The 15503-nt window shown below is 26.4% G+C and overlaps 1 protein-coding gene across 2 annotated transcripts in view; it reads right to left on the minus strand.

Moving 5' to 3' along the window:
* LOC122859582 (ubiquitin-like protein 3) overlaps nucleotides 1-15503 on the minus strand; it is a 78541-nt gene that overhangs the window by 29081 nt on the left and 33957 nt on the right. For both annotated transcript variants that reach the window (XM_044163255.1, XM_044163254.1), the window contains one exon: nucleotides 2191-2355. In XM_044163255.1, coding sequence (XP_044019190.1) covers nucleotides 2191-2355 — 165 coding nt within the window. The remainder of the gene's footprint in view (nucleotides 1-2190; nucleotides 2356-15503) is intronic.

Genomic DNA, 15503 nt, shown 5'->3' on the forward strand with positions numbered 1-15503 from the left:
TCATTTGAAAAAAAATTTGTCAAAGTCTACACAGGTTACTTAAGGTTGCTTCCCAGTCGCATCACCGAACCAATATTTATGCCACGAAGGGCCCGTATATTAATGACGCTATTTTTTATTCCCGTGTCCTGAAATTTTTGTGGCGCCACTGATGAAAAAACCAAGTTCTTTAGTAGTATGTGTGTGCGCGGCAACACACTAGCAAACAAAGTTTACGTAGTACGCCAAAACCATGCTTGTGTTCATGTCAGTGTGCCGCGCATCTAGCAAAGTTTTAATATTTCAAAGTTATTTATTTTTTAAAATCCACGTCAGAAAAAATTCAAAATTTTTTATCGTATGTATCTTTGTAATCACTAAAATTCTGTAGTAAATGAAAGGTTTTTTAATAGACAACGAATAAGCTAAAAATCAAAATGTGAGGTTCCCCCCTATCCTCATGTATAAAAGTTATCAACTTTGAGACTAATTATCTCAAAAGATCCACGTCAGAAAAAATTGAAAAAAATTTACCAGATAGATAATTATTTCATTTACAAAATAAGCCAAAAAAAAAAAAAAATTCAATAGAAACTCAATCTCTGGGAAGCAACCTTAAAGAATTTTATCTCGAGTAGGCCAGTATCACAGCAGGATATATTGTGCTACAGTGCACGGAATGTAGGAAATAGTGAGTTTTACTATGTTACAGTGGAATCTTAATAAGGTCTAGAAAGTTAGCACAACCTTTATGACACAATCACTTGTTACTATAATAGGAATTTTTTGCAAATTATGTGCAAATTATTGATTTTTGTGCACTTATATATTTTCTTGAATCAATTTTTTTTGTTTATTAACATAGAGAAAGGCTGTTGAGGCTATAATTTTGTGCAAATTATGTGCAATTTTGTGTGTAAATTTCAACTCAATCGGAAAATAATTATTTCTTAAATTAATTACTTTTTTTTTTTCTACTGGTTGTGCTACAATTAATTTAAAAAATAATTATGATCCGATTGAGTTGAAATTTACACACTAAATTGCACATAATTTGCACAAAATTATGGCCCTAACAGCCTTCCTCTATGTTAATAAACAAGAAAGTTGTGCTATCTTGGCTTTAAGGTAGCACAACCAGTAGAAAAAAAAAAAAAAATAATTAATTTAAGAAATAATTATGATCCGATTGAGTTGAAATTTACACACAAAATTGCACATAATTTGCATAAAATTATGGCCCTAACAGCCCTCCCCTATGTTGATAAACAAAAAAGTTGTGCTATCTTGGCTTCAAAGTAGCACAACCAGTAGAAAAAAAAAATAAATAATTAATTTGGGAAATAATTGTTATCCGATTGAGTTGAAATTTACACACCAAATTGCACATAATTTGCACAAAATTATGGCCCTAACAGCCTTTTTCTATGTAAATAAAAAAAAAAGTTAAAATATATAAGTGCACAAAAATTAATAATTTCGTACATAATTTGCACAAAATTCCTATTATTGTAACAAGTGATTGTGCTATAAAGGTTGTGCTAACTTTCTAGACCTCCTCTAATATCATATCTTATTTTTTTTTTTCATTATCTACACGACATATTCTACTGAAGACAGAAGAAAGAATATCATTTTTGATTTCATTATTTAGTTTTCAATAAATTTTAAGTTTTTATCATATCTGAGATACAAATAACTAGGTGAATATTGATTCTTACTATGTTTTCACAAAGTTGTATTGACGTTAAATGCTTGTGGAAATAATCATTTGCTAAACTGACTATAAATTGAACCAAGATATTAATCCATTATCTACATATTGAGAAGGTCTTAAATAAAACACTTCACGGAACCATCGATAGAGCAGCAAATGTGAACTTGGTATTGGTATGGCTTTTTGAAGAAACTAGCCGCTTATTACTACGGAGAGGAGTAGGTAGAAATTAAGAATCATTGTGGATCGCAGTCGATAAAGAGATGTAATAATAATAATAATTGTTTAATAATCCTAATTAATAATCCTAACAAAACCCACAATTCAAAAAATTTTAGACAGTGCGATAACGTTGCTTTGCCGTGACTGAGGTCTTCGTGACAATTAAACATCACTTACACACATTAAAATGCAGACAGTCAGTTCAAGTTATATTATTTAATATTATTATTATTAATCAAATGAAAGGAAAAGTGTACACTCGATAAATTCACCTTGAGAATTAGGCTCGGGCAAATTTTCCCGTGGTACCAGATGCATAACTGTTGTTTTTCCAAAAGGGAGACCAAGTGCACCGAGCGTAACATTGCTATGTAGAAAACGCCCTTGATAAATTAGTCGCAATATCTCAGCTTTTGCAACCGCTTCTTCTGTCCAATCTGAAAACATATTCACATATAATATATAATAAATCCTTGAAAACTATCATCTAATGTTTCCGATAATTCTCAAACTTCAAATTATCAAAAATAGAAAATTACACACCAAGTAATCACTCATTAGTTTTGGAAGGAAATTTATTTATATAAATTTTTTTCCGAATGAACAATTAAAATAATCAAACAATTGAGTCGGAAATTTTTTTTTTTTAAGGTGAAAAAAGTTAGAATTTGTTTAGAGTGAATTGGTTCTATTCCGGATCAATCAAAAAAAAAAAATCGGCATAGAGCAAAGTTTCTATAAGCCAAGGAAGACAAAGTTTAATTAAAATTGTTGAAAAATGAAAAGTATATATTTCAATTTTTTCAGTATATTCAAGCTAAAACGTTGTATTCACTCAATGAATGGTGTTTTACGAGGGGTCATTCATGAAAGATTTTGGTGACGCCATGATTTAATTTTGAATTAAATTGTTCATGATTTCAGTAATTAAAATCTGATTTAAAACATTGATTTTCGTGATTTATTTGATTTTTTATAATTTTAAATCAATGAAGGTTTTATTTCAAATCATTTAAAACAAGGTTTTTTGTTGCGCTGTGTTAAATAAATATTAATTGTTTAGTATTGTTTGATAACGCTTTCTAACGACATTTTTGAATATCATTTGTATAATCAAGATATTTTTTACCATATACGATATATACTATATGTATATATGTATACATATATTTATTATATTTCATTCGGTTATTCAATCTCATCTAGGCAAGATGATGATATCCGGAACACCCCATTTTTTTGTTGGTTTCTTATAGGAAATTTTCTCAGGATTACGGGAAAAATACGGAAAAAATTCCTACGAATAGGCAAAGTGGTTAAATATGGAGTTTAATATGAAAAATACGGCTATTTGTCGATTCTGTAAATATACTTAGTGAAATAATGATTATTTCTAAAATCTAATAACAGCATTCGGTAAAACTCGTCGAGTTCAAAGAAAAAGTTGGTATGGAAATTTCAATACCTCGAATAGTTTTCGAGGTGCGATAATTTAAAAATTTATATATATATTTTTTTTTTTTTTTTTCAATTTTAATAATAGAAATCGAAAAACCCCTATAAAAACTTCGATATTTCGAATAGTTTTCAGATTATTGACTAAGTAGAATATTTTGGCTTGTAAAATTATGTAGATATTGTTTGTTTGGCTATATAATTAAGACTAAGAAATAGATGTAGCTAAGTAGAAAATCTAGCTAAGTAAAATTGTATAGATATTGTGTGTTTGGCTATAATTGTGACTAAGTAAAAAATATAGCTAAGTAAAATATTTAGCTAAGTAAAATATTTAGCTAAGTAAAAAATCTAGCTCAGTAAAATATTTAGCTAAGTAAAATATCTAGCTAAGGAAAAGATGTAGCTCACTAAAAAAATCTAGCTAAGTAAAAAATCTAGCGGCTAAGTAAAAAAAATCCTATAGATGTTTACAAAAATATAGATGACTCGAAAACTATTCGAGATATCTAAATTTTCTATAGGGGCTTTTTTTCTCCTTGACGAATTTCATCGAATTCCATTATTGAAATTGAAAAAAAAAGAAAAAAAAATAGATTAAAATTTTTAAATTATCGCGCTTCGAAAACTATTCGAGATATTGAAAAATTTTTTTCGACTTTTTTCTTTAACTCGACAAGCTTTATCGAATGCCGTTATTAGATTTTAGAAATAATTATTATTTTAGAAAGTATATTTACATAATCGATTTTTCATATTAAACTCTATTTTTAACCACTTGCGCATTCGTAGGAATTTTTTCCGTATTTTTTCCGTAATCCTGAGAAAATTTCCTATAAGAAACCAACAAAAAAATTGGGTGTCTCGGATATCGTAATATCCTCCTCATTTATTGGAGTATACATATTTTGTTGTTTTTAGCTGCCTTATAAATGAATTTTTCTTGCTATACGGGATTTCGAACATGCTACTTGATAAACGTCCTAATGTTTGAAACCTATATGCTTTAACGCGCGAGACCAATTTCAGAAGTTACAAAATAAAACAATTACTTTCACTTTTGTTAATTTTATAAAGACAGAGTTATCTCTTATTTTTTACAGAAGATTTCCGTCAAGACTCAAGATTTGTGGATTCTTCCGTAAATTTAAAAATAACACTGAGTTGTTATTCTTTTTTCATTTAATTTTGAAGTGCATTGTAAAACCTATTGAGACAATTCAGGGAATACCTTAAAGAATGTCGTTCGAATGGCGTTGCTGGACGTTAATATTCCGGAAGCTTTCTCAATTTATTTGATATTAATCACGTCTTTTAGGAAAACTCATCAATTGATTAATGTGATCATTGATCAACATTAATGTGCCAGTACCACGGAACAACCTATCAATATTCTCTTAAAAAAAAATAAAATAATGTATATAATTTTTTTTTAATATTTCATCGTTTGTATCAAACATTATGTTGTAATAAATTGGTAGATAAAGTAGGTTCAAGGTTACGATAATAACTTACAAGATTCACTTGTTTTTATTTTTAAGTTTTACTTTTTCCCTGCACACGGAGAGAAAAATATATGAAATTTTCATATAAAGTATATGAAAGTTGCACCAAATCTGCCGGTATATGAGAATTTCATATATTGTATATGGAAATTTCATATACTACACAGTAAAAAAAAGTTGGTAATTCGTTTGTAATTTGTAGACTTTAGTCATTTGTCAAATTTTTGTTTGTTAATTTACCAAAAAGAATTTGTAAAATCTTTTGACAAATTTTATTTGTTAATTTTACAAAAAAAAAATTTGTAAAATGTTTTTACCAACTCTGTTTGTTAATTTTACAAACAAAAAATTTGTAAAATATTTTTACAAACTCCGTTTGTTAATTTTACAGACAAAAAATTTGTAAAATGTTTATACAAACTCCGTTTGTTAATTTTACAAATTTTTTTGTGTTAAATCAACTCGTAACATATAAATGAAGATTTAATGTAAAAATAAGAAGAATATTTGATAAAATCTCCCGCCTGTAACTATTGCGTAGAATACGCATGCGCAAAATTATGAACACGAGTGCACACGAATACAGCCATCTTGCATACGGTCGGATTTAGTCGGACGATGTGTGTTTTTAGAAGCAGCTGACCTTAGACAACACGTGAAGCAGTTTTTTTCTTCAACAACAAATGAATAATTATTAAATGATAATCCTTATATAAAAAGAAGAATGAAGCCTCTCTTCGAGCTATTTGATTGGCTGTTTATAAAAATTCATTTATTTTTGTTTAATTAATTAATTTTTTATTTTGTTTATCCGTTGCTATGTGTTTCCGTTGTTATTTTATTTTTGCTTATATGTGATGTTTTGTCAATGATGTAAGAAGGTAAATAGTAAGAAGTATAATGTATGTAATAAATAAATTAACAATTTTCATTCATTCTTCAGCAATATTTGCCATAATAAATTGATATAATTATGGAAAATATTGCTGAAAAAATAATTGAGATTACGAATTAATTTATTTGGCTGTCAACGTTTTCCATATTTTATTAGTTAAATAACTATTGGCAAATGTTGCTAAAGAAACAAGGTAACCAAAAAAATTATTTTATAATCTAGATTAATTTCACAGCAATATTTTTTATATTAAATTAGATGTATTGTGTCAAATAATTATGGCAAATGTTGCTAAGGAAAGAATGTGACCAAAAAAATATTGCTGAGGAATTTACTGAGATTACTGATCGATTTATTGCATTAATAAATCAAAATTAATAAAATCAATAAATATAAAAAAATGTGCATTATAAATTAATGAATAAATATTGTAAAAATTATGTATTAATTTTGAATATTTAGTAAAAGTGTTGTATACGTTCACCTTATATTAATAATTTTTTTAAGTTAGATAAAGGACCAATTATGTAAAAATATTTACGAGAGGTAGTTGAGAGATGAATGAAGATAATGTTGGATTTTTTTAAGAATTATTTACGCGATCGGTAAGGGGTAGATTGGGATAGGTTTTGATATAAACTCATTGTTACTGTAAATTTTTAAGAAATAATTTTTTTTAAGTTAGATAAAGGAGCGATTATGTAGCAATATTCACAGGACGTGGTTGAGGGATTGATGAAGATAATGTACAATTTTTTTTATAATTTTTTACGCGATCGGTAAGGGGTATTTTGGTGTGGGTTTAAATATAAACTCATTTTCACTGTGAATTTTTAGAGAATAATTTTTTTTAAGTGAGATAAAGGAGCGATTATGTAAAAATACTTACGGGAGGTGGTTGAGGGATGAATGAAGATGATGTACAATTTTTTTTATAATTTTTTACGCGATCGGTAAGGGGTATTTTGGTGTGGGTTTAAATATAAACTCATTTTCACTGTGAATTTTTAGAGAATAATTTTTTTTAAGTGAGATAAAGGAGCGATTATGTAAAAATACTTACGGGAGGTGGTTGAGGGATGAATGAAGATGATGTACAATTTCTTTTATAATTTTTTACGTGATCGGTAAGGGGTAGATTGGGGTAGGTTTAGACATAAACTCATTTTCACTGTCAATTTTTAGAGAATAATTTTTTTTAAGTCAGATAAAGGAGCGATTATGTAAAAATATTTACGGGAGTTGGTTGAGGGATGAATGAAGATGATGTACAATTTTTTTTATAATTTTTTACGCGATCGGTAAGGGGTAGATTGGGGTAGGTTTAAATATAAACTCGTTTTTCTGGGAATTTTTGGGAAATAATTTTTTTTAAATTAGATAAAGGAGCGATTATGTAGAAATATTCACAGGACGTGGTTGAGGGGTTGATGAAGATAATGTACAATTTTTTTCATAATTTTTTACGTGATCGGTAAGGGGTAGATTGGGGTATGTTTAGATATAAACTCATTTTCACTGTGAATTTTTAGAGAATAATTTTTTTTAAGTCAGATAAAGGAGCGATTATGTAAAAATATTTACGGGAGGTGGTTGAAGGATGAATGAAGATGATGTACAATTTTTTTCATAATTTTTTACGCGATCGGTAAGTGGTATTTTGGCGTAGGTTTGAATATAAACTCGTTTTTCTGGGAATTTTTAGGAAATAATTTTTTTTTAATCAGATAAAGGACCGATTATGTAAAAATATTTACGGGAGGTGGTTGAGGGATGAATGAAGATGATGTACAATCTTTTTCATAATTTTTTACGCGATCGGTAAGGGGTATTTTGGTGTAGGTTTAAATATAAACTCGTTTTTCTGGGAATTTTCAGGAAATAATTTTTTTTAAATTAGATAAAAGACCGATTATGTAAAAATATTCACAGGAGGTGGTTGAAGGATGAAAGCAGATAATGTACAATTTTTTTTATAATTTTCTACGCGATCGGCAAGGGGTAGATTGGTGTAGGTTTGGATATTAACTCGTTTTCACTGAATTTTTAGGAAATAATTTTTTTTTAATTAGATAACGGACCGATTATGTAAAAATATTTACGGGAAGTGGTTAAGGGATGAATGAAGATAATGTTGGATTTTTTTTATAATTTTCTACGCGATCGGTAAGGGGTAGATTGGGGTAGGTTTGGACATAAACTCGTTTTTCTGGGAATTTTTAGGAAATAATTTTTTTTAAGTTAGATAAAGGACCTATTATGTAGAAATATTTACGGGAGGTAGTTAAGCGATAAATAAAGTCAATGTTGAATTTTTTTTCATAATTTTTTACGTGATCAGTAGAGGGTAGGTTGGGGTAGGTTTGGATATAAACTTGATTTTACTGTGAGTTTTTCGAGAATTAATTTTCTTACATCATTGACAAAGCATAACATATAATTGCGCGCTATTCGGTCTAGTTATAATAAATCAATAATTGGTGTTTTCAATAACTTCATCAAGTAAGTGAATTTAAAGTGATTTATAAATCCCTTCAAGATTATTTATAAATAATATATGCTTGTTTACAATATTCTCGAAGCTACTTGATAATTAATTAATTGTTGAATATCAGGTAATATTGTATGAAAATGAATGAATTAGAAGGATTTCCTGATCAATATCAATTCTCGAATGAGCAAGTGTCATCTCCATTGGTTTTTATTATTGTTCAGTATGAAAATGAAAAAGAATGGGTACAGCTATCAGAGCATTTTATATATGCTGATATAATTCACAAAGGTTTATTACTTATTTACTTTGTTTAATTCACTTAAGAATTTTTTTCATTATTATATATTTTTTTTAATTTCAAAGTATATGAAATATATGCATTACCTGACGAGCAAGAAATTGAGATTACTGATCTAAATGATGTTTCAATTGATAAAGATATATTGTGTAATTTTATACGTTCAAGTGGTCATAGCTTGACAATTAAACTTAGACAGAAAATAGTCAATTTGTTAGATATATGTAAGATTTTTTTGCTTTTTTATTTTATTGAAATTATTAACTAAAAAATTCATTATTTGTTGACATTATAATACTATGTGATGTTTTTTCAGCTAAAAATATAGTTGCTAATGTTACACAAACTCATGGATTAAAGCATGCTGATGGTAGCACAAGTGCTGATGTTATACCAGTACCATCAGATGAACCAATTGATGTCAATGATGACAAAGAGCCTTTACCAAAAAAGCCAAAATTAATAAAAAAAATAACTGGTGACGTAGTTTCAGCTAAAGTAAGTTGTTGAGAAATAATTTGAATTGTATTTTTTTTTTTTTTTTCGTTTTACTGAATATCTAATTTTTTTATTTTATCAAGCAACTGAAAGAACTTCTTATTAATCACTCATATGGAGATGAAATGTTTGAATCATACAATGATTTAGGGTATTTAACAAAAAAATGTAGAAAAGTTGTTGTCAATATTGTGGCAAGTGAACTTTAAAAACATAAAAAAATAACCCAGAGAAATCTTTGGAATGAAGAAAAAGTTCAGTGTGCCAAAGCAATTATTGAAGTATTCCCAAAGCTTGGTTTATTAAATTTTGATTATGTGAGTTCAATGAAAAAATTTTTTAAACTTATTAATAAATTAATTTTAACTTTAATTTTATGAATATTTATTTTACAAATTTAACAGAAACAATTTGATAATCCTGAAACAAGATGTGGTTTTATTTCTGATGCCTTGGGAAGTACAAGTAGACGGTTCCGAAAAAGAAAAACAGCAATACCTCAACATGGAATAAATAATAATATCGTACAAGAACGAGTAGATGAAAGTGAAATTGTTAATGATGCAATCGAATTCATGCAAACAGCAACAAAAAATCAAAAAGAATTAATTATTGAAAAAATTAAATCAACATTTAAACTTCGACGACATAAATACTTGGACGAGCGTTTTCTTGAGGTTTTCTAAAAATCTTAGTTATTCCTGACCTGGTGATTATTTTTATTATTTATCATTCATCTGAGATTTTTTTTTTATTTTATGATTTTATCTAGGGGTGTGCGAATATTCGAAAATTCGAATAATTCGTATCGAATACGAATCGAATTATTCGAATTTTCGAATAGTCGAATAGCTACGAATAATTCGACTATTCGCCATTATACGAATATTCGAAAATTCGAATAATTCGAATAATGACGAATAGTCGAATAGTAACGAATAATTCGACTATTCAACTATTCGACTCTATGTTTTTAATTATTCGAATAAAAATGATTTAATGCATTTAAAAATTGTTCCAAATGGAAGATAATAATTATTGTTAGAATATTGAACCCAAACATGAGATAATTTTTTTATTTATATTATTTTAATGAATTTATTAGGTATGTAAAATTAGCACATACATTGTAGCACAATCAAACTGGACTATATCAAAAATTACGTGCGAATAAATCATTAGAAAAAAATTTTTATTTTCATTTTTTATAACAAATTCAATTTTGTTATTATTGAAAAGACCTAGGTTTAACTTTTTTAATAATATCCTTATTTTCATGAAATTAAATTTTGTGTTATGTTCAAATAAGTAAACTTATAAATATCTAAGAAATAACACCGAAATAAAAAATAAATGAAAAAAATTCTTCTTTGTGCACATAGTATCAATAAGATATTTAATATTATTTTAAAACTGTAATACTTCATGTTAAATTATTGTAAGAGTACATAAGAAAAATTATATTTTGAAAACAATTTATAACACTAGAAAATAAATATATATGAGTTTATCATAAAAATGACTGAATTTCTTAAATAATTTGTTGCATGTCGTTTACTCGTTTTAGCTCTTATTGAGGTTTCAGTTACAAAAAATTGGACTTGCACTAGATAATTGTAAAGAATTATTTATAAGTTTACTTATTTGAAGATAACACGAAATTTAATTTCATCGAGATCGGATTATTATTAAAAAAGTTGTTATAAACAATTAAAAAAAAATGTTTCTAATTATTTATTCGCACATAAATAACACATAATTGGCACGTAATTTTGGGCCTACTTACATCAAGATCTAATCATTATATAAAAAGTTCTGCTAGCTTTCATTTGTCAATTATTAAAAATGTTATTAAAAATTAAAAAAAAATTTTTTTTTAAATTTATTTATTCGCACATAAATCCCACATAATTCGCACATAATTTTAAGCCTAACTTCATCAAGATCAGATCATTAATAAAAAAGTTTTGCTATAGCTTACAGTGAAAGCTAGCACAACTTTTTAAAAAAGGAAAAAAAAAAAAAAAAACGCACAAAAATTGCGGATTCCGCACAAAAAACGCACATAATCCGCACGTAATTTTTGATATAGTCCAGTTTGATTGTGCTACAATGTATGTGCTAATTTTACATACCTAATAAATTCATTAAAATAATATAAATAAAAAAATTATCTCATGTTTGGGTTCAATATTCTAACAATAATTATTATCTTCCATTTGGAACAATTTTTAAATGCATTAAATCATTTTTATTCGAAAAATTAAAAACATAGAGTCGAATAGTCGAATAGTCGAATTATTCGTTACTATTCGACTATTCGTCATTATTCGAATTATTCGAATTTTCGAATATTCGTATAATGGCGAATAGTCGAATTATTCGTAGCTATTCGACTATTCGAAAATTCGAATAATTCGATTCGATTTTCGAATCGAATAGTACTATTCGATTCGATTCGATTCGAAGACTATTCGCACACCCCTAATTTTATCCATACAGATCAACGTAGAATTCAACTTATTGAATCCAAGCATTGAGCAAGATATATTTTTGAGCTTATATCCTGAGTATATAAATGCAATTTTACATGTTTTTGCTAATGAAAAAATTAACTCAATTTTGCTAGGTACGTATTGTAAAGTTTATTATATACTAAATTAAAATAATTCTTTCAGCAGTTATTATTTAATTGATAAGAATATTTTTTTAGATTGGGATCGAGTTTCTAATTCCCTCATTGCACTTGTTGCACTTATACCACCAATTGTACACGGTAAAAAATTAGCATCTAGAGATAAGCTGGTAAACATAGTTACAAAGTTGATATTTTTCCAGAAGGTATACCAGATCTATATTAAATATCAAAAATAAGATGAAGAAAAAGATTTGTTTTTCATCAACTCATAGATCAATGTATAATTTTTTATTTCTTTAATTTTTTTTTTTTTTTTGTTGATAGTCAGGAACTCCATTGCAATCGCCTTTAAATCAAGGTCGTTCTCAGCTAAAATTAATTGCCATTGGCCCAAGTAAACGAGCTATTCATCAATATTATATTGAAATTGATAGCAAATTTATCTTGCTTCAAACAATTAATGTTGTCGAAGCAATCAGCTATCTTTTTAAAGCACATTATGTATTTCATGTAGATTTTCATAGTGACTTGAAAAACTTTTGGACATTTCTTCAAAATTATTTTTTCAAAATAAAAAGTAATTGCACAACCAGTGCCAAGGAAGTTTACACAAAAATTAATATTTCAAAAACAAATTTGGAATCAAATAATAATTAATAATAATAATCTTTGAGTAATCAACAGTAATTAGATTTCAGCAATAGCTTTTTGCTTTTCAATTGAACTCTAGAATTATTTTGATGTATTAATAATTTATAAATTAGTAAATAATTTTTATAGTAGATTAAAATTTTATTTTATATCTTTGGAAAGTGATGATACTGTTTGGAACTTTTTAAGAAATTTTAATATAAACTTGATTATCACAAAAAAGATATTACGATAATATAATATTTCCAAAAACTTGATTTAATATATTCATCATTTGATACACTGATTATAATAAGCCATTGAATAATTGTTAATTTTGAATACTAAAAATAGTATAAAATTAGTTAAACAAAATTATTAAATTATAATCAATTAAATACACTAAATATAAAAAAAAAAAAAACAAATAATTGCAAGTGCAAAATTAATCTTTAGAAATTCAATAAGATTATTTTGTAAAATATTACAATGCACAGATTTTAAATCACATGAAAAAAAAAATTATATCTTTCTATTGAACAAATAGAAATGCGTTTTTATTAGAAAAAAATAAAAAATTAGAATATTAAAAAGAAACTGTACTTTTTGGTATAAAAAATAACTTGTAAAACTTAAATGAGTGAGATACAGTTTGAGTCAATATTATTATAAGATATTAAAAACTTCAATTGTTAAAATTTTATAATTATAATTTGAAAATATTATTTAAGGTTTCTTGTGATAAAAAAATGGCGTATCAGTGCTATAAGTGTACATTTAACACTCATACTATAACTAATTTTTTTTCTCATTTGCGATTTCAACATCATTTACTTGAGGGGCCAAAATTAACATTGAGTTGTTGTTTTGGATGTACAAACATCTATCACACTTACAGTGGATTCAGAAAGCATATTGAAAAATGTAAATTAAAACAAAATAATTCATTGTTAAAGACATTTAATGAAACTAAAAGAAATGATAATATTTTGGAAAATGATTTTGATAGTAATAGTGGTAAAGAATCAAGTAGTAGTAAACACAATAAAAGAGATATCACAGACATTAAAATACAAACTAAAAATGATAAATTTCTTGATTTCGTTCAAAGTATGTATGTATTAGGGTTAGCTGATACTTCTATCAATTTAATTTTATCAAAAATGTCTGAAATTTTAGTACCCTTGTTAGATGATTTAGTATCAGCATCAGATTCTAATGAACGCTCAAAATTATCAAATAAATTTAAATTTGCTTTAGGAAATATAATGACTAGTTACAATCGAAATAAAATATTTCAAAGACATATTGTTGAACCAGTTAAAAAAACTCATGGCATAAGAATGGATAAGAAATTCGATAAAGATACCAATACTTACGTGGAAGTACTGGTTACAAGTACTTTTTCATATGTTCCTTTATTAGATACACTTCAGTTTTTATTTCAAGATAAATTTCATCAACAATGTTTGACTAAAAAATTTGCTGATAATAATTCTCAAATACAAAACGTATACAGAAGTTACAAAGATGGTAGTGTATTTAAAAATAATACATTTTTTCAAATAAATAAAATTTCGATTCATCTACAAATTTATTATGACGAGTTTGAGGTTTGCAACCCTTTGAGTCAAAAGCAGTTATACACAAAATTGGTGCTTTTTATTTTTCCATTTTAAATTTTCCTTCACATATGCTTTCAAAATTAGAAAATATTCATTTACTTGCCCTCTGTTATGATTTTGATATTAAAAGTTTTGGTATAAATCCAGTTTTAAAAGTAATAGTTAATGATTTAAAAATTTTAGAAAAAGATGGTATATTTATGAAAGGACTTAATTTATTTGTGAAAGGTAGTTTGATATCTATAAGTTTTGATAATTTAGGAGGAGCGAAAATACTAAGTATGAATGAATCTTTCGTAGCCACGTATTCTTGTAGAATTTGTAAAATAACTATAAAAGAAGCTAGAAAAAGTGTTACATTAAATGAAAGTCTGTTGCGAACTAAATCAGAATTTATCTCATTATATAATCAGTTAGAATATTGTAATAATGATACATTTAATTTTTATGGTATAAAAAACAAAAATCTTTGGGTAGAGTTGAAATTTTATGATTTTGTTGATAGTTCAATTGTTGATATATTCCATGACTTTTTAGAGGGTATTTGTCACCGGGATATAAAATATGTACTTAAGTATTTGATCGAGATAGGTATTGTCGATCTGTCAAATTTAAATAATAAAATATCAACTTTTGATTATGGCTTACATAATAGATCTAACCATCCATGCCCAATAGATTTAAATAAAAACGCAAATTTAGTAGGTCAGCGTGGTGCTCAAATGTTTTGTTTGATAACTTATTTACCACTTCTTTTAACTGATAAAATAACGAAATTGAATCATGAGGCTACAAAAAAATGGAGAGTTATTTTATTGTTAATAGAAATTATGAAAATTGTTTTTGCTCCAACAATAAGCTATGATATGTTAGATAGACTAACAGTTTTAATTAAAGATCATCATAGTCTTATTATTAATGAATCTAATTCATCATTGATAATGAAAGATCATTTGATAACACATCTTCCAATGATTATAAATAAAATAGGACCACCAAGAATTCATTGGACCATGAGATACGAAAGCAAAAATGGATTTTTGAAAAGTTTCGTATACAAATTGAAAAATTTCAAAGACATAGCACATACACTGGCTAATCGTCATCAAAAATGTAAGCTACAATCATGAAATAATAGAAAACTATATTCTGAAGACGAACCACAAATTAACAACACAAAAATAATAAGTTTAAAGTCAAGTGAATTTTGTGATATTATTAACAAAACGTTAAATATAAATTTAAATAATTATATTTCTATAGGTAATAGTGTTGATATTCGAGGTGAACATTTGATAATACAAAAATTTCGTCGTATGATATAATAATCGTCGTATGATATATACAATAAAAATTGGATTTGCTTTTTATTGAATTTCATTTCAATTCCACAAAGAACCTTGTACAAAATTAGAAATAATATTTTCATTAATAATATTCAGTTAATTTAAATGTTTTAATGCTTTTGTAAAAAGTCCTGGTATTTTAAAAAATCTTTGAAGCGTTTCACTTATTGAAATAACTTCTGCAGTAACTGGTACATTCTT

The sequence above is a fragment of the Aphidius gifuensis genome, linkage group LG6 (assembly GCF_014905175.1).
Source record: "Aphidius gifuensis isolate YNYX2018 linkage group LG6, ASM1490517v1, whole genome shotgun sequence".
Classification (NCBI taxonomy): Eukaryota; Metazoa; Arthropoda; class Insecta; order Hymenoptera; family Braconidae; genus Aphidius; species Aphidius gifuensis.